The sequence below is a fragment of the Macrosteles quadrilineatus genome, unplaced genomic scaffold (genome assembly GCF_028750875.1).
Source record: "Macrosteles quadrilineatus isolate MER2022 unplaced genomic scaffold, UCM_ALF_1.0 Scaffold_1__1_contigs__length_201487025, whole genome shotgun sequence".
In the NCBI taxonomy this organism is placed as follows: domain Eukaryota; kingdom Metazoa; phylum Arthropoda; class Insecta; order Hemiptera; family Cicadellidae; genus Macrosteles; species Macrosteles quadrilineatus.
Window position 1 is genome coordinate 90,595,938 of NW_026542594.1, and position 21,756 is coordinate 90,617,693.

The following is a 21,756-nucleotide window of genomic DNA, read 5'->3' on the forward strand; positions in this document are numbered from 1 at the left end:
TTTTGTATCAATTCAATGAGAAAGGAGAAGAGCAGGTAGTTTGTTTTGCGAGCAGAGCTTTAGTAAATGCAGAAAAGGGTTATACCACCACTGAGAAAGAGTTATTAGCCGTAGTCTTTGCCTGTAAGAAGTTTAGATCATACATCATAGGACATTTCAAAGTTATAGTAAGATCTGATCATAGAAGTTTGTCTTTTTTGAAAACTTGTAGACTAACTCATGGTAGGCTATTAAGATGGAGCCTAGTCCTTCAAGAATATAACCTAGAAATTGAATATGTAAGTGGAAAGAAAAATGTCCCAGCTGATGTATTATCTAGAGTTACTGATGGTGAATTCGTTAGCAAAACAGACATAAATACTATTCATGCGTTCAAAACAAATCTGAAGCTAGGGGTAGAAAATAGAGAGATAAACAAGTTGTTAAAAAACATTGCAGATGAACAAAGACTGGATGAAAAACTCTTGAATGTAATTGATAGATTAAATGCAGATGATGATGAAAAAATTAAGCAGAATTTTGTAGTTCATAATGATATTTTATTTCAAAAAAGTAAAAGTAAAGATCAGTATAGGGTTTGTATGCCAGAAAGTTTGAGGTCAAAGCTAGTAGAATTTAGCACATCTTAAATATGGACACCTGGGGGGTGGGAAAATCTATCTCTGTTTAAAGGAATTTTGTGTATTTCCAGCAATGGAAAGAGTAATCAAACAACAGTTACGAAAATGCTTGCTATGCCAAAAAGCCAAACATGTTAATGTTAAGCAGATAGGGAGTTTAAGACCAATTGTCCCTGAAAGACCAAAACAGCTCATAGCAGTAGATTTGATAGGAGAATTACCCACTGGTCCGGGTGGAGTCAAATACATTTTTGTCTTAATAGATGTATTTTCAAAATATGTTAAGATGTATCCCATAAAGCGTGCTAATACTAGGACTTTGTTGACAAAAATTTTCAATAGGTACATCCCTGAAGTAGGTGAAATAGAAGCAATTTTAAGTGATCATGGTAGTCAATTCACTAGTGACCTATGGTATACAACATTGCAAAATTCTGACATAAAGCCGTTACATACATCAGTGTATCATCCTCAGTCGAACCCAACTGAAAGAATAAATAAGGAGATTAACAAAATGATTCGTATTCACTGTCATAACAAACATACGAATTGGCCTAATGTACTAGAATTTATAGAAAACTGTTTGAACCACTCAGTACATGGGGTTACAGAACATGTACCCGCAGAAGTTATGTTAGGCAAGGTTAATGCTCACTTTTTAGAAAAGGTAATAAAGTTTCCTACTGAAAGAGAGTTTGATCATGTTCAGTGTGTGACATTAGTAAGGGATAAATTGTTGAATAAAGCTCAAAAGAGAAAGGCAAAGTTTGACAAGAAAATCAAAGCAGTAACATTCAATATAGGAGATAAAGTATTAGTGAAAACTCATAACTTGTCAAATAAATTGGATAAGAAAATCAAGAAGTTCTTCTTGCTTTTTACTGGACCATATGTCATTGTTGAAGTCAAAATGGAAAATGCCTATAAAGTGAAAGAGTTAAATTCAGATAAAATAATAGGGACTTACAATGTCACACAGCTGAAAAAGTTCTATGAATGATCAACAATAGCTTGGGCCGGTTGTGTTTATGTACAATTTCTGTTTTTGGGCCCTTATAATGCAAAAAAAACAAGAAAAGATACACCTATAAAGCATGTTATTCCAATGAAACTTTATAAATAATTATTTATAAAGTCACAAAGTAAAAGTAAATTTTGTTTGATAATATTATTCTGTTGTAATAGTAATGATAGTAAATGATTTGAATAAAAGAAAAACAATATTGGAAAAACATAATTTATGACAAACAAACTTTAGTTAAATAGGTACATAATACAAAAAACATACAAAAACAACACAGTAGGGGTAAATTGTATATAAAAAGGGTTAGAAAAAACGAAGAAGCAGGTACTCATTGGTACTCCTCAAAATAGTGTTACCACTCTGTGTCATATAAAAAAATAAAAAATAAAAAAAAATAAATAAAGGTCTGATTGCATAAACAGGTTAGAGTAGCAAAACTTACGTTTAAAAAAGAGACAACCTAAGTTTTGTTATTGTAGTCGGTTTTAAATAAAGAAACCGATGACAATGAAAATCAACATTTTCTATTTGTTCTATTAATATTTTTTGAATTGTATAAGGTAGTTTTAAGAGGGTTTAAGTCTTGAATTGTAAATTAGGGAGTGAAAAAGTATTAAAAGTGCGAATGAAAGAAGAAAAAAGTCTGTGCATAAAACATGCAGAGTGAAAGTGAGAAAGTAGTGAAAAAGTAATAAACAGTGAATTTATGGTAAATGCAAAATAGAAAGTGAATAGTGACCCAGGAATACAAAAGTGGTGTAAAAGTGCGTCAAAGGATCAATGTGGAAATAATAACCAACAGGATAACTCATTGAAGAATATATAAATATATATTGACAAATAATGTTGAGAAGGAGAAGAAAAAGAGCTGAAGGACACCAGATGAATGGACATCAATGTAGAGTAAGGAACAACCATCATGAAAGGTATGTTTTATATATTTACTCAAATATAAATAAAGTCTTGAAATCATCTGGCCTCCATTGTTTAAATTTAATATTATGAGCTCTGATAAAGAAGAAGGAAGAAGAATAAAAAATTGTCAATAATAATGAACAGTAATGAGTTGTTGGTTACGTATATTTATACATAAAGAAGAAATTGATCCGGACTTTTTATTAAAATTTAGAATTTACATCACCAAGAAGATTCCCCAAATAGTCACTATAATTGAAGCATTTTACCATGAATAGTTTTATAATAATGCAGTCTGCAAAACAATGAAAGTCACTTTCACTCAGAAAAAGAAAAATGCACAGTGAAGCTCGGACACTTAATCAATTTACAATTTTAATACCCGAAAATGGACATGTGGACTCTAATGTTAAGAGATTATTTTGTTAGATTTTAAGGAATATTGTGTGCTTTGTAGATTTAAGGTGTGTATAATCAAAAGTTGTGTCATTCAAATTGTCTTATCATATGTTAGCTTTAAGATGTTTTATAATTTTGTAAAAGGGTTTAGCGTTAGGTAGGTGGTTTTAAGATGAGGAAACAAACAAATCCTCTGACAGTATAGGTAATTTATAAAAAAATAAAAAAAAAAAAAAGAATGTAAACATTTTTTTTAAATTTGTTTAAAATTAGGGGGGTATCTGTAACGGGTCTTATGATGATAACACCCAGAGTTACAAAGGATTTGTTTAGGCTATGTAATTGAAAAAGGAAAAGAATTAGTTAGGCTATAGGCCTACTAATTTTAAGTAACTAGCCTAGACAGTCTTGGCCTAAGCCTAGTACGATGGCATATTATGATCTGAGATTCTCATAAAAACAATAAATCTAAAGGAAAATAGGGGTAAATACAAATATATATTTAATTAAACAAGTCACCATTGCACAATGGACAATAACCGATCATGAAATACGTCATAACTCAATAAATAACCAATAAAATCGAAATTTCTCAAGAATAAAAAGGTTTTAGAATAACTTTTTAATAAATAACTAGCTGTTGTACCCGTGCTTTGCAACGGGAAGAGGACACAAAGTAGAAACATTTTAATCTTTACATCAGTTGCATATAGTACAGTAATTACACATCCGCCAAAGCTTTTAGAAACAAAATTAAACTTTTATGGCCTTAATAGAAAGGTTTAAGCTATGATTTTTAAATCTCGTAAGTAGTGGATACCACCATTTTGGTTTTGATTAATTTTGAATCTTGTGTAGGCTGATATGAGAAAAACTGACCAAATTTTCGAATTAAACTATACGATTTACCTTCATCTCCCTTAATTACATATCTTTTTATTTATAATTGGCATTTTAAATTTCAATTTTGAAGTTGCAAAAATACTTATTATTAAATTTAAATGGATATTTTTTTTTAATTTCACTCTTCTTCATATTAAATAACAAATCCTTCAATCTTCAATTTCTTCAATCACAATAAATCATTAGCAAAACTAAGTCAGCTGTTATAAACTTTAGAAGTATTCTTGTGCCTTATAAATACAGTCTTTTGAAATATTAAAGAAACTATATCTATAGGCCTACTATAAAAAATGTTAAACAAATAATTTAGCACAAAAGACAGCATACAAAACTAATATGATTATCAAAGTGTCGAGGACTAAAAATGTAATAGCAAATACAGTATATGTTTCATTGCATCTCTGATTCTACTCTACAAAAATATCAACAAACAACTTAATATACAAACCAGTTCTTTTAACCAGTTCCATCATCCATTGCCTTTAAATTTTCAAACTTACCATTAAGTAAACATAGGTAGTAACAAATATTTTATTGATTTTATAAACAAAAGAACACTGTGTACTGCTTAGTTTTATGATACTTTCCTTGGTTTAATTTAATCAGTGGTGTGGCAAAACACAAATAATAAATTTAATGTGAACTGAAAGCTATGTTAAGATAAATAAGAGTATTTTGTATTACCATTTGATAATTTAATATAGTTACACATATACAACAGATTTTAGAACACAAAATCAATGACGTACAATTTTGTTATTGATGATATTCTTTAGTTTAATTTAAGCATAGTTTTAGCAAAACACAATAACTAAATTTACCTAAATATACTTATAAAAAACAATGTGATGTGCAAGTTATGTTAAGTTAATCTAACACATGTTAAGCAGTTCAAATTTATTTAAAATAGCCTCCAAATTCATACAAAACATCTATAAGGATTGTAATTTTCATACTGTTTCCATGAAAACATATCAATAACATTATTTTCATAACTGAGACGAAAAATCCAAAGCAGAGCCGGAGTTGATACAGCAACGGTTATAAAATTTTTTTTTTCTATAATCATTGACAGTTTTAGAATAAATAATCCATGATAAAAGGTTAGATTAAAATAAAACTACCTCATAGTTATGGAAAATATTATATTTAACTTCTTTGTATCAGCTGTCTGAAATTGTGAAATATGCAATTTAGCAGTTCTTCTCGTTTACATTGAATTGAAGCAAATGTAAACAAACATTGTTAGTGTTCTAATCGCAGTCATGGAGACCAATCAATATTTACTTTTAAAATCCTCACCTCAGAACTGTAAAAGCCAAAGGGGCAAAGCCTACGGTCAGTGTCGAAATGTGAATAGTCCTATAATGGTCCTTGGTATGTTAGCTATATTTCTGTAAAATTTAAGCTTAGTTGGTTCAGTAGTTTTTGCACCTATTAGTAATACACATACAGACACCATTAGATTTTTATATAATAGTATAGATAAACAGTTTTTAACATCAAAATCAATAATAATAATAATTGTAATAAACATAACCTGAAATGTCAAAACAAAATCAATATCTAGATACAAGATGGCTGAGGTATCTGGGGCTATCTTTCAGTAAAAAAAAAAGTACAGGGAAGACGAAAAATATGTAAAACATAGAGTTTTGATTAGGTGCAAAGATGAATTTTGACCTCTATGACGATTTTTCCATGTCACGTGGTTAGCTCTCAGCCAATAGCAAAATAGAAAATTAAATTAAACCAAAATTCTGAGTTTTGGAAGGGACGGAGATGGCCATTACGTGAAATCATGAGAGGGGACGCCTCAATCGGTCTCCTTTCTTCCCAGACTTGGCTCAGAGCGGTCGCGTTGCGACTTTGCTCTCCGATTTATTATCATGAAATTTAATTAATATTAATCTTTTAAAAGTGATTGATTGTGAAGTACTAAAAATATGTTTATAATTTCAAATAGTAAAAGTGAAACAGTAATAAAGTTCAATTAAATAAGTGAATTATAAGAGAATTGTAAGTACACTAGGAAATTGCACCACATGCTGCAAGTCAATGAGTAGGGATTAAATTACGCCCTTTGAAATAATAATCTGCTTTTCTACAACAAGGAAGTTTAATACGAGACTTAAAAACATTTATTACACAAAAGAAACTATAAATTCAATAGCCTCTGTGTCACCCTACCCTGTAATATAAGTTAGGTGTAGGATAGCCTCTTTGTTCCTATCCCTGAAATAATATAAGTTAGGCTTGATTATTAATCATAAATTCAATCATAATTTGTCCGAAACTTTTTTTTTTTGTAAAATGAAGTAACTTTTAATAAACCAATGTTAACATCAATTTGCCTTTTTATTGATATGTAGCTCCACCACGCACCCATAAAACGACCCTGAGATATTAAAGAGCCCAAGCCCAATTAACTTACATGTGATCATTTAATAAGAGTACTTTATTTTTATTTTTTACTAAAAGGCATAGACCTTACAGTCAAAGCAAGTAAAGTAGAGTCAGTCAAATTAAAGTAAAATAAAGTAAGATAAAACAAAACGTTACAAGAACCACAGTCATTGGTCGCGCCGCTTAGTTCTCCTCGTCACTCTTGACGTGAAGAATGCGTTCAACTCCACCAGGTGGAGTGACATGCTACAGGCGCTCGAGCACACATTCCGCGTCCTTCCTTACATATTGCGAATGATTGAGTCCTACCTTTCAGACCGCGTCCTGCTCTTTGACACCAGCGAAGGTCAGCGTCGGATCTCTGTCACTTCTGGGGCTGCACAGGGATCGATCCTTGGACCTGATCTCTGGAACGTGTCTTACGACAGTCTGCTTAGACTCGAAATGCCAGACGAGACCCGCCTCGTTGGCTACGCCGACGACGTCGCTGCTCTGGTTGCAGGCAGAACCGTTGAAGAAGCAGAGCTTAAACTTGGTATAGTGATGCTCCGTGTCAACGAGTGGATGCGGGACCACGGCTTATCGTTGGCGGTTGAAAAAACAGAGATCGTGATCCTAACCAAGAAAAGAATTCCCACCGTCCTTCCTTTGCAAGTAGGCCATGCCCAATTGGAGACCAAGCCGTATGCCAAATACCTTGGTGTTATGTGACAGCAAAATGTCTTTCGGCGAGCAGATAAAGCGAACTGTTGACAAAGCCGCTAAGGGAGTTGTTGCCCTTAGTAGGCTTATGCCAAACGTCGGCGGCCCCCGCTCCTGCAAACGCCGCCTACTGATGTCTGCCGTCCAATCAGTACTCTTGTAAGGCGCTGAAATCTGGGCCCACGTGCTGGAGAGGCGTGTCTTCCGTGACAGGCTCTCCCGTGTTCAGCGTCGAGGTGCCTTGCGAGTTGCTTCCGCTTACCGCACGGTTTCCGAGCCTGCAGTCATGGTGATTGCCAGTGTCATCCCCGTCTTTCATCTCGCGAGGGAGCGACAGGCGATCTACCGCAGGAGACCTGAAGTAGATAGAGAGACTGCTGCCAGAGAAGAACGCAACCGCAGTTTCGACCGCTGGCAGCGTGAATGGGAAGCCGAGTCTCGGGGACGTTGGACCGCCAGGCTCATTCCTAGCATCCGATCATGGGTGGAACGGGAGCATGGTGAGGTTGGGTACTACTTGACTCAATTTCTTTCGGGTCACGGGTACTTTCGGGCCTTTTTGCACAGAATGGGGAAGGCTGCCAGCTCGGACTGTATATACTGTCCAGGCATTGCAGACACGGCTGAGCATACCTTCTTTTTCTGCGACAGGTGGCATGTCCGCCGAGCCTCCTTGATCTCCGAGATCGGCGTCGACATTACTCCCGACAACATCGTTGGAGCTATGATACAGGGGGAAGGAAACTGGAACTGTGTAAAGCAGTTCATCGAAGCCATACTTCGGGATAAGAAGGTCGACCTCGATCGGCCTTAGTTTTCTGAGGAAACCAGAAGGAAAGCCCTAGAGGCGTAGTATAAAAGGCCTAGCCCGAAGTAATGTGCGAAACAGTTCCAGGCTAGTGTCCTAGGAGACGAGGGAGATTTTTAGCCGGTAGTCCGGGGACAATGAGCCCGCGGGAGTCCGGCACTACTGAGTGGCCATTGAGCACTTCATTGTGCGTAAATGCATTTTTACCTCCTCCCAAAAAAAAAAAAAAAAAAAAAAAAAAACTACATAATAATTGCTGTGTATTATGACTCTTAATGAATACTACATTTCAATCAAGGATTGTGTACCTTAAATTTTACCCATAATGGATCTTACTACTTTATTTTAATGCTGGGAATAGTAAAATTTAGTTGAGATACCATGATTTAGAAAACTTTACTATAATAATTTATGTATTAAAAATCACAAATCTTTGACATTATTAATTCATTTGAAACTAAACAGCTGATCAACAAATCAAACAAATCATCTACTTCATATGAATAATGATATTACACAAAAATAGTTTTTTTTTTTACCAATAACTTGATTCTTTTTTACTTATGGGTGTACTTTGAGTTTGCAGTTATGAAAGCACCAAGCCAAGTAACTTTTATATAATTTTCTTTATAAACCAACAGTATTAATGAATTACTACATGAACTTGACAAGTTAGGTAATTAATTGTCAGTATGCCAAGGGGAAGAAGAGTGGGTCACGAAAGCAGACGAAGGCGGAGACACCCCTCTAGAAAATCCAACTGAGTTTTTTTTTAATATACAGGTCAGTGGATTGCCAAGACCCAGATTAGAATAATAAAAGGGGGCAGTGGTTTTATTGATGAGGAATATTAATACATCAAAAGGGGGCCTCATAAATGGCACAAGGCTTCATGTGATCAGAACGGTTAACAACTTAATAGAATGTAAAGTCTTAACTGGAACAAGTGAGTGGGGACATATTTTGATTTCGAAGATAAAAATGTGCCCGTCTGAAACAAACTTACCTTTTAAAATGGAAAGATGCTAATTTCTGTTATCTTTGGCATTTGCAGCACAAGCACTTTAATTAAAGAGCAGCATTGTTCTACCCAGACCAATTTCAGTGATGAGCAACCATATCTACTTATATGTTGTTTTAAGTAAGGCTACATCTTTTAATAGGATACGCATATTCGTTACAGTAACACTGACCAGGGTAATCTTCCTGAAGGTAACTTTAAGACTAAAATCGTAGTATTCATGGAAGTGCTTTTGTGATAAAAATATTGTTTTTAGTGTTAATTTTTAAAAGCGTGTTTTCTTCAAGCAGCATTTTTTATGACCCTCAAAATATGCTACATAGGCCTATTGGTTGGATATAATAAAATGTTTTGTTAATGTCTTTTAAAAATCTTTAAAAAATAACTAAGTTTACCCTCTAACCTTGCTCGCTGCCTATAACATACTTGAACTTAAACAATTATTAATTTACTAAATAGGCCTATAATACACATACTGCCAGAAAATGGCTGGACTGCTTCCCTTCTAAGGCTTTATTATTAGGTACTGTATTTAATTTTCGACGTCGAGTCAATATATAACACGATGAATTTGTTTTCTAAATTCCTATATTATTTTGCGGGGCATTGAGCCGCACAGGTTCACTAGTAATATTAAAAACAATGATAAATCATAAGACCTGTCCTTCTTTATGGAGCTGAAACCTGGATTATGGATAAAAACACGGAGAAAAAACTTATTACTTTTGAAAATAAAGTCCTGCGCAAAATCTTTGGCCCTACTAAAGAGGGAGATGTGTGGAGAATTAAACATGATCAGGAACTAAGAGACCTGTTCAAGAAGCCAGATATAATTGCAGAGGCTAAAACGCTGGACGGATGAAGTAAAGAAAGATAATATGACCAGGATGGAAGTTAATGAAGATACCGCAAGAGACAGGGCGACGTAGAGGCAGTGTGTTGGTGAGGTCAAGTACCACTTGGGGTACAAATGGCCATGGGAGTAAGAGTAATTAAGTACGTATGATAAAGTTTGGCGACACTAAAGTATATGTACTTTGCTTTGGTTAAACTGTAGCAAACTCCCTAATAAAATTCTGTATTTTTTTGTGTATGTCTGTTGTTAGCGCATATTTCTCAGTGTTCCATACAGACAGTAGCCTACAAGAGCACCTTTGATAGTGAAAATTTCAACCGGAATGTTTAATGGTTAGGTTGAGGTAGTATTTTAACTACTTTTAACCATTCTGGAAAGTAGCTTTCAATTATAGGCCTACTTTAGGGCTATGCCTCATAGATCTATAAAGCATTTTTTTACTTGAAACTGTCAGATACTGTACGGTATTTGTTTGTATATTATAGTTTGGCCAGCATATCTGAAAATATGCAAACCAAATGCTGTTATTTATATAAGAAGGTTTCCAACTGACTACTAAAAGATCCCCGTGCGTAGAACAGGCACACAGCTAGTTTTAAATAAAACTAATACAAAATAATGTTTTTCTTGATTTTTGGCAATATTTGCAGCCAATGCGCGACCGGAAGATATTAACATACAATACAATTATTTAAATATCAATTTCTTAGTGTCTAGTAGATGGCATGTTAAACTATTATACATATTAGAAATCAAAAATTTAAAAATTGTAAAAAATTCTGATTAAATATGAGATTTTCATTTTTTTCAAACATTAGAGCACATGCACGACCGGAAGAAAACAACCAATATGTTAACCCTGCTTTGGTATTACAATTTAGCAACTTTTCCGAGGTATTACAACTCGGAAAAAAATTATTGATTTTTTCAACCCACCCTAATGCATAATCCATGCCTTTTTCCATGGTCACAAGAATTCATGCATAATTCAAGCTTTTCAAGATTTTCATGGCTGGTGGCAACACTTTGTGTTAAGACTGACTGTAAAATGTCATTCGCAATTAGAAAAAATCCATAGTTGTATGGTGAAAGGGCGGCAAATTTGGGACTTGCCCCCTCTAGAAAAATTTGTAGCTGCGCCCTGAGGTTGAACCACAGAACTTGGCTCAATCAAAGTTTCATCTTGGTTCATAAAACTTGTGGCTCATTAATGTTTTTAAGGTTTTCACAGTTGAGTGAAAACCCTGCGATAGCTTCTACACTATTGAGCTATTATTCCATTTTAAATTGGATCAATTTCTGGAATATATTTGGATCATTGCACATAATACACTTGGATTTTTCTTTTGTTTGCTTTAACATGCATAATTTGTCAGTGCAAAATATTGGGAGAAAAGAGATATAAAAATTGTTAGTAGAAAAGTCATATTTTTTTACAAAGAACTTAAGAGACAACCTTATTTCTGGATAAGTTTATGGTAGGAATAGGAATCAATATAATTGTAAGATATAACTGCTATTGAATATAAAAATGCATTAGACCTATTAACTTACCTTTAAAGCTTCATGAGGAAGATTCAAACTCTCCAAAACAGAAGTAAAAAAGATTTCTTTCCGAGAAGATGTCAAGTTTTCATTTAGGTAAAACACTTTATCACTGTAATCAAATTCGTGCTGCAGGACATTCCTAAGAAGTTTTACTGATATCCAGGATGAGGGACTCCACCTATATAATGTTAAATTCGGTTTAGTTAGGTATACTTTAAATGAAATGAAATCAACTTTATTCATAATTTGCAAACATGTGCATGAATGGCGTCATTACATTAGATCAAAATCATAATGCTCAATCCTAAAAAAGTACAAGATATAATCACTATTCAAAATGGTCTTATTCTAATATATTATGTAGAAGGAAATGTTCATTCTTTGAGTACAGAGGTTTAGTTAAAAAGTACATTTTTAGATTATTTTTAAATTTTGTACTTTTTGTATATTTATTTATTGCTTAGAGCTTTATTTTGGGTTTTAGTTAGTAATTAGTTACTTTTATTTTCAAACAGGATCCAACACATATATCTCTAATTATCTTACAGTCCGAAGTCTATTTTTAAAAACCTATCATTCTCTATTTGGCAAAGTAAAAAGTTTTGTTGGTTAAACAACATTTAATTTTTTTACATACATTACTATGAAACATAAACATAATGTGCTTCATTTTGATCTGAGCTATATTTTTGATGATTTATTAATTTGTTTTATGGGACAAAATCTGTTCCAGTTTCTAAGTTCAAATAAAAGGTCTGTGATAAGTTTAAAGAGAAGGCCTTTTACAAGTTTGAATAAAAGGTCTGTGATGAGTTTAACCATAAGGCCTGTGACAAGTTTAAAGAGAAGGCTTGTGTCAAGTTTAAACAAAAGGCTTGTGTCAAGTTTAAACAAAAGGCTTGTGTCAAGTTTAAACAGAAGGCTTGTGGCTAGTTTAACCAGAAGGCCTTTGACAAGCTTGTACAGAAGGCCTGTGACAAGTTTAATCAAAAGGCTTGTGGCAAGCCTGTCTAGAGGGAACTAGGAGGTTTGCTACAAGCTTGCCACAAGTGTTAGAGCTTGCCGTTATACACTTGTAGCAAGCTTAAAGGTTTGACAGAACAAGTTTGTGACAAACCTTTCTCAAGCTTTTTTTGTTACCTGGGTTAGGCCTAATTATTATTTCGATGTAGGCCTAATTTTAGTACAATAAATCAAGTTAATAAAACTACAACACTCAACTTGTATTTACTGTTTTAGTGAATTGTAAAAATAAAAAAAGTAGGATAAGGTTTTGGTTGGTGTAATTACAACAAATAGAGAAATATCTACAAAAAATCAGCTTACCCACTGTATATTTGCTCCCACAATATCTTCTCTAAATTTTCCTTTGTTTCTCCATTGATATATTGCAGATATATTTCTGTTGCCTTGAGTAGTTTGCACTTTGCAAAATAAACTGAAGGTTCTTCTTTTGCCATAGTGTAATCTGAAAAAACTCAACTTCTCAACTTACAACTCACTTTACTCAATTTACACAATGTTCCAACACTTAGCCATTTATACATACACTTATAAATAGAATCCAATTTAAAGCCACGTTTACACGAAGCCAATTGCCAGGCAGGTTATCTGCCTCAGGTTATTTAAAATATGCTATAGGCAAGTTAACTGCCCTATAACCTGCCTACTCTACTGGCCTCAAGTAAACGCGGCTTAATGATAGCTCCATGATAAAAAAACAGGAAAATTACAAAGGCTTCCTGTTGAGAGTAAATAATGTAGGTAGCCTATATATGTAGTCGGATCCTCCAATACATTTAGGTCTAGGCTTACTCATGGGCATACTAAACATATTTTGGAGGAAGGGGGAGTACATAGGCCTACAGAAAACACAGCCAAAATTGTTTAAAGAATGTTACCTAATGATTTTTACTTATGTTGATATAAGATTTCCTGGGGTGTGCACGCACAGATTTCACATCAAGCATCACCATATATTTATCTACAGTCCCACTTGGCTTATACGTAAACAAAATTTTCTCCCCATGTATTTCTTATAGGAGTTAAATTTGGGTTTTCTTTTCCGAGTTCGTTTGGCTCTTCTACCCGGCCGACTTTTATGATTGAGGTTTTGAAATTGAAGATTTGCACGCACAGATTTCACATCAAGCTTTGGCATATTTGTATCTCCTGTATTACTCCAGCATAAACATAAATTAGATTTTTTTTTATTCTTACTTCTACTTAAATTTGAGATGTTCCAAAATTATCCTCATTGATTACTTTTGAATTTATATATAAGTTGTTTATAAACCATGTGTTATGTATCCAAACACCTAGGCCTACTATTAGGGTATTTACTCAGGGGAGGTATAGAAGAGGCTACGATGACAGCTGAGGGCTTCTTATTAGCTGAGGGAACGCCATTACCGTAACAAAACGATCGATAGCCATCGGCTTCGGTGGTCTAATGGTTAGCGTGCCGGGCTGATATACTGTAGGTCCCGGGTTCGAATCCCGCCGGTGGCATTAACTTTTTGTCCAAGATTTATTTATTTTCAGCAAGTTTGGTTGGTTTGGTTTGGTTATTACAGTTTAATTTTATTATTAAGTCATTATAAAATTTTAATTGAGCAATTTCTAGTTTTATTTTATAAACAGAATTATTTTTCCGATTACTATAAACTTTTGTTATATTATTTCTTTATCAGCAAGTTTGGTTAGTTCGGTTAGGTTATGATAGTTTAATTTTATAATTAAAAATTAATAAAATTGAATTTTAGGCATTTATAATTTTATTTTATGAACAGAACTATTTTTGCGATTAGTAAACCTTCATTGCCAAAGTGCTTTTTACTACAGCGCTGTTCACGGAGGAATTTTGAACTAAATGCCTCATTTGTACCTCCCCTAAGTCAGACCCTACTATTAGCTAAATTAATACCTCTAAATTATCACATGTTTACATACAGTAAAAGGGCAAAAGGTTTCACCTATTGTAAATTTCCATATTTCACATTCTCATCAAACACTATCTTTTATTATTTAATAAACTGAAATTTGTAATTACTGGAAGTTATTTATACAGTTTGAATTATTTTACAAAATTATTCTTCTCTTTCACTTCCAAAAATATAATTAAAATACTCTTGATATAATACCAACCAATCATAAGTAACAGTGAATAGTGAGTGACATCAAGAAACCAGTGATAACCAATTGTTGCAACAGATGTATGAAATTTAACATCAAGATTTTCAATTGCATAGTAAGTGATGAAGAAGCAAGGAAGGAATTTGATTTGAAAATTTTAATTGGTGATTTAACCAGTATTTAAACCTCAAGATCCAGTGGCGTAGCCAAGGGGGGGGGTTTTGGGGGTTACAACCCCCCCCCTTGGGTGTCCCTATATATATATTTTACTGTTGAAGTAAACATGTTTTCGTAGTATACTTTTATGCTAACCAGTAAATAAAGAAAGTGCCAAACAATTTACCTAGTCTTAGAAATATATTAAGTGTTTTACAACATTTTTCATGTCACAGCTAAAGGCGTACACTACGACTATTGATTGACTATTGGCGGGCATTGATTCTATCACATGTAGCCATGTAGTCAGAGCTGGAACAGTACTATAATAGTGGTTCCACTTCCACCAGTTCTACTCGCTCCCCGTTCCCACTGTGGATTCGCTAGCCGTCATTTTGCGCGGGGGAGTAGTCTGGTTGGTTAGTGAGTGTAACTATCAGTAGTCACATAGACACTACACAGATCACTAATGCCCTTACTGCGTGCGTTGTAAAACAATTGACCGTGATTTGAGGTTGTGAACTTTTAGATAAATTACGTATCGATTATTGGGTGCTGAAATTCAGCACTATTTTCTTCAGGACTATCTTAGTTAATTCAACTTCAGATATGTAAATGTAATTAATCACAAGGATAATGATGAGATAACGTAATATTTCAGAAATATTACGTTATCTCATCATTATCCTTGTGATTAATTACATTTACATATCTGAAGTTGAATTAACTAAGATAGTCCTGAAGAAGGGCGCACATGAAAAGAGCCCAAAAACTCAGGCAGACGCTTGAAAAGCGCCCGGACCTCCAAGGTCCCTCCCAGGACGGTGCGAAAAGAGCCCAGACTCTTCCTAGGACTTTCACAACGGGTATTCAAAGGAGGAAGAACCAATAATACAGTTGAAATACATGAATTTATTTACAATATTAAAAGATACATTGTTAAAATATAGATTATTAAAAGATAAACATTACTAAAAGAAATAGTCTCTTTACCTAACCTAACCTAACCCACCTAACCCAACCAAACAACACTATTTCAGAACACGAGTCAGCGTCCTCTTCCTCAGGTACCTGTGGAGACCCGGGCTCTTTCCATGCTTAAGATTAGTGAACCTTTTTGGGGATTAAAATTTCGGGCTCTTTTCATGTGCTCCGCTGAAGAATGAGTGATGATAATTGTAAGCGGCCTAAAAAGAAACTGAAGTTAGGCCAAAGTTAGCAAAATGAAAAGCAGGCAAAACTATTTTAGTTACATTTCTAATATTCTTCTGTAAAACGGTAACAAATTTAAATTCATGTTTAAACACCTTAATCAAATAGGTTAAATACCTATAATAAAAACTCAATTAAAAATCAATTTATGTTTTAAAAATTAATATGTCTAGATTGCATAAAAACGCTAGTTGACAGCTATTATTTTTCAAAAATGTTCCCGGCATGGTCACGTTGAATAACCCCCCCCCCTCCCCCTTAACGTAATCCTGGCTACGCTACTGTCAAGATCTATCTCACCAAACTGAACTTGACTTAGGACTACTTTGCTAAAATACTCATATTGCAAATTTTCTATTGACTTCTGCCGTTTTGAACTTTAACCTAAATTATCATTTTAATAAATTCAATATTTGAACTTTCATCTTTTCAAAAGTGTATACCTAATTGAATTGTAACTTTTGATGAACATTAGGCTTATGCCTATCCAAAATCACATAAGCCTACTTTGAGCCGGCACGATACTCCTAGAACCCTGAGATAAGAATGTCATCTAAATTTTTAACCATATTTGTACAATTTGATAAATAAAAGGTTTATATGTGTTCACTATTGTAAACCCTGGACATTTATTTATTTACCAACACACAGAGACTAATAAAGAACTTTACAAATTTAAGGTGTATTTCACCAGTTATCTATTCTATATATAATTCAGTTTTAAAAATCTTTGTACAACTAAATCTAGAGTTCTACTGGACCGATTTTATTAATTAATGGGTCGATGGAAAGCTTATGTCGTGTAGATTTGCAAATAATTATGAAAGTTTGTTTTTATTATGATTTATGGAGAAAAATTTCAAAAAAACATGTTTTCCATAAGAAATACATTGAAAACGGTGTTTTTCACACTTTTTATTTGGGTGCGACTTTTAGCTGCTTTTTTTAGTGTTTCCGAGAAGTGTATGGTATCAATTTGTAGGAAATTTTATTCTCTTTCAGAATATCACCTTCCACTTTGGTCGATTTCCTCACCATTTAAAAGTTATTTGCAAAAAAGCTAAGCAACCTCCGAATTTATAATAATGAGAAAATATTGAGTTTGGGATATTTTTTTTAAACTTTGTACAACTAAATCTAGACTTCTACCGGACCGATTTTGTTAATTAATGAGTCAATGGAAAGCCTTACTCATGTAGATTTGCAAATAATTATGAAAGTCTGATTTTATTTAATGTTTGTGGAGGAAAAATAAAAATAACAAAAATACTTTAAAAACTGTTTTTTCAGGTTTTTATTTTCAAGTTTATATTTGTAGTCAGCTTTTGGCTGCCTTTATTAAATAATTTCAAGAAATACTCAGAAGTTATTTGTAGGAAATTTTATCTTCTTTCAGAATATCACGTGCATTTTATACGATTTACTCACCATTTAAAAGTTATTGTCAAATTAGATAAGTGACCTCCAAATTTTTAGTTGTTAAAAATACTGAATTAGGGATATTTTTGTTAAACTTTGTACAACTAAATCTAGACTTCTACTGAACCGATTTTGTTAACTAATGTATCGTTGGAAAGCCTAATTTGTGTGGATTTGCAAATAATTATGAAAGTTTGATTTTATTAAATATTTGTGGTGAATAAAGAATAAAAAGCAAAAATACATTAAAAACTGTTTTTTTATAGTTAATATTTTAAAATTTCAATTTATAGTTAACTTTAGGTTGCCTTTTTTGAATATTTTCAAAAAACGCCTAACGCCTCTTTCACACGACGCGGCGCGCGCCGTGCGGCGCCCGCCGGGTCCGGCGTAGGGCTATGGGAGTATATGAGTCCTTTCACACTATGTCCGGCGCGCGCCGCGCGGCGAATTCGCCGCACGGCGCGCGAGTTACCGCCGGATGCACCTTGAGCCGGACGACAGCGCCGCGCGGCGTCCACGCCGGACAACTCGGTGAAGGTGCATTGGTTCTTACGCCTCTTTCACACGACGCGGCGCGCGCCGTGCGGCGCCCGCCGGATCCGGCGTAGGGCTATGGGAGTATATGAGTCCTTTCACACTATGTCCGGCGCGCGCCGCGCGGCGAATCCGCCGCACGGCGCGCGAGTTACCGCCGGATGCACCTTGAGCCGGAAGACAGCGCCGCGCGGCGTCCACGCCGGACAACTCGGTGAAGGTGCATTGGTTCTTATGGGAGCTTTCACACGGTGCGGCGCGCGCCGCACGGCCCAACCCCTACGCTGCCTCATTTTAGGCAAACTACCTGACCAAGAGGGTGCAACAGTTAATTAAGAAATTATATATCGTTGTATCGGAAAATAATATATTTAAAGTTATTACAAAACATACATTTTTATGTTAATCCCATGCAAATCGACCAACTTAAAGTATTAAAACAAAAATTTTCTCAATAACTAGAGGAGAATATTTAGTATTAAATTAATAATTTAGTAATTTATACGTAATGAAACATTTTTCTAACTTCTAGAATACAATATTTTCAGATATGACGAATACTTATATATAATACGTGAAGGTGATTTCTACAAAATACTACTCCTCCGTTAATAATGAACCGATTTTTACAAACGATGTGTCAAAATTAAGTATTTGTTGTGTACACGCCCCCTTTCACCAATTCCTGTAGTAAAAGTCCTCGGGCTTTGCCCCTCAGGCCATCAAAATCCCAATGTATATCTTATGAAGACAAGATTTTGTTTAGTTTATGTTTTATCTATGGTTAAACGGACGAATAATTTGTATTAATTACAGCTGTTCATAGTACCATAGATAAAACATACTCCCTAGTACACACATGATACACACAAGAGTTTTCGTTTTCAGTTTCGATAGATGGAGTGGAGTGAGCGTTCGTTTTCAGAGTGAGTTCGTTTCCAGTTTCGATAACTGGAGTGGAGTGATTGGTTACATTATCTTTGAGTTGACTCTCACACGTCAACGGAAATAGTGACAGTTATTCGTAAAAAAACTCCTTTAATATTATGCAATTGCTCAGATTCGAGCAACAGGTGCACTAGTTTATTATATTTAAAATTATCCTATTCATTTAATTTGAGCTTTTAAGTGGAGTATTCATTTAAAAGCCATAACTGAACAGAAAATAATAAATATTTAGGAGTGCCGTACGGCGCGCGCCGCACGAAACCGTACTAGTGTGAAGACACACGCTTGTCCGGCGCAGCGCCGCGCGGCGGACGCCGTACGGCGCGCGCCGCTTCGTGTGAAAGAGGCGTTATGGGAGCTTTCACACGGTGCGGCGCGCGCCGCACGGCCTAACCCCTACGCTGCCTCATTTTAGGCAAACTACCTGACCAAGAGGGTGCAACAGTTAATTAAGAAATTATATATCGTTGTATCGGAAAATAATATATTTAAAGTTATTACAAAACATACATTTTTATGTTAATCCCATGCAAATCGACCAACTTAAAGTATTAAGACAAAAATTTTCCTTTAATAAATAGAGGAGAATATTTAGTATTAAATTAATTATTTAAAAAATTAAATTAGTAATTTATACGTAATGAAACATTTTTTTTTACTTCTAGAATACAATATTTTCAGATATGACGAATACTTATATATAATACGTGAAGGTGATTTCTACGAAATACTACTCCTCCGTTAATAATGAACGGATTTTTACAAACGATGTGTCAAAATTAAGTATTTGTTGTATACACGCCCCCTTTCACCAATTCCTGTAGTTAAAGTCCTCGGGCTTTGCCCCTCAGGCCATCAAAATCCCAATGTATATATTTCCCAACAGACTAAAAATTGTGAAAGTTAACTCCCATACCGATTTGCATAGTTTAAGTTACATGATATGACTATTTATTTTTCCAAGATCTTTCACTGGGGAGATTCTTGGTCATGTCATTTACTTATATTATGCCTTTTACTAATTGTTCACAGTTGTACTGAACAGATTGTAAAATAAAAGTTAAAAAAATCTTATGAAGACAAGATTTTGTTTAGTTAAACGGACGAATAATTTGTATTAATTACAGCTGTTCATAGTACACACATGATACACACAAGAGTTTTCGTTTTCAGTTTCGATAGATGGAGTGGAGTGAGCGTTCGTTTTCAGAGTGAGTTCGTTTCCAGTTTCGATAACTGGAGTGGAGTGATTGGTTACATTATCTTTGAGTTGACTCTCACACGTCAACGGAAATAGTGACAGTTATTCGTAAAAAAAAACTCCTTTAATATTTTGCAATTGCTCAAATTCGAGCAACAGGTGCACTAGTTTATTATATTTAAAATTATCCTATTCATTTAATTTGAACTTTTAAGTGGAGTATTCATTTAAAAGCCACAACTGAACAGAAAATAATAAATATTTAGGAGTGCCGTACGGCGCGCGCCGCTTCGTGTGAAAGAGGCGTAAGAGTACTTTGTAGCAAATTTTATTCTCTTTCAGAATATCACCTTCCACTTTGGTCGATTTCCTCACCGTTTAAGAGTTATTTGCAAAAAAACTTAGCAACCTCCTAATTTATTGTGGTGAGAAAATATTGAATTGAAGAGATTTTTGTTAACTTTCTACAACTAAATCTACAGTTCTACTGGACCGATTTTATTAATTAATAGGTCAATAAAATCTGTGTAGATTTCCAAATAATTAGTAAAGTTTGAGTTTTATTTATTTATGGTAGTAATGCGTTTGCCGGTATGAATAATCTAAAAAATTGTATGGTAGTAATAATGGGTTAGCCAGTATGCATCATCTGATCATATGGAACACATGTATTAAACTATAGTTTAACAGCTGATTGTTTTATTGTTATTTCCTTGATTTTTCTTTGTTTACATTTAGTTGTTTACTATTTGAATTGGTGGTTGAGGTGCGTAAAGCTGAATTTTTATTTCAGGATTAGTGTTGCCTACAGTATTATTTTGAGGCTTCTGTTTGGCTGAGGGAACATCATTACCGCGACGATACGGCTGATGCCATCGGCCTCGGTGGTGTAGTGGAAAGAGTGATGGGGTGATGATCCGAAGGATCCGGGTTCGAATCCTACCCGTATCACAATTTTTTTGTATTGGATTTTTTTCATTATCAACAAGTTTGGTTGGTTAGGTTAGGTTATGACGGTTTAATTTTATAATAAAAAAATATAAAATTGAATTTGAGGCATTTATAATTTTACTCTATGAACAAAAATAATTTTTCAATTACTAAACCTTCGTTATAGTCAATCAGAAGCCTCTAAATGACACTGTTGGCAAAATTAATCCTGAAAAACAAATTGTGCGTCCGTAAAGTGTGTTTCTAAAGTGATGTTTTTAACCTGTACCATTAATAAGGTAATATTGGTAAGGTAAATGATGTATGGATTTCATAACCAAAAATTATTATTTTAAACTGTCAATTATAAATTATTCAAATTTAATTTATAATTCACAGTTTAAAATAGTATTTAATATTCGTTATTTTGAACTGTTAATTATAAACTCAATATTTTACATTAGTTGAAAAATGAATAACTTTACTCTTCACTACATGGTTGGTGATGGAAACTGTTTCTTTAGAAATGTCTCATTTTTATGCCATAAATCTCAATCCAGATACAGTGATATACGATCCACGGTAGTTGATGAAGTCGTCAATAACTGGGACTACTATTGTCCTTTGATCGTAGGGGATAAGACATATAGACTAGAAGTAAAAAACGCGACGCAATACAGAAATTTGATGACCAAAGATGGGGAATACGCCGGTAATGTCGAAATCGAAGCTGCAGCAAGAGTTTTTGACTGCCAATTCAAAATATATGCTGAGAAATTGGATTATTTTGTAACGGTTGGTGAAGGCACAACGATCTATAAACTACGATTCTCAGGAAATGTGGATGCTGGGCATTACGATGTTTTGATAGACAATAGTATGCCTGAGAATCAAGAGGATATAATCTTACCAAAATCAAAACGTGGCCGTGCATCAAAAAATAGAAAAAGTAAAACATGTTCTGGCAGACGTGAATCAACAGCTCATAAAAATAAATTGAAGAAACCAAATTATAG

The 21,756-nt window shown here is 34.2% G+C and overlaps 1 protein-coding gene across 1 annotated transcript in view; it reads right to left on the reverse strand.

Moving 5' to 3' along the window:
• LOC128998808 (uncharacterized) overlaps positions 1 to 21,756 on the reverse strand; it is a 261,627-nt gene that overhangs the window by 220,245 nt on the left and 19,626 nt on the right. The window contains exons 2-3 of the mRNA XM_054425167.1: positions 12,529 to 12,670; positions 11,209 to 11,380 (exon numbers count right to left, since the gene is read on the reverse strand). Of these exons, the coding sequence (XP_054281142.1) occupies positions 11,209 to 11,380; positions 12,529 to 12,670 (314 nt within the window). The remainder of the gene's footprint in view (positions 1 to 11,208; positions 11,381 to 12,528; positions 12,671 to 21,756) is intronic.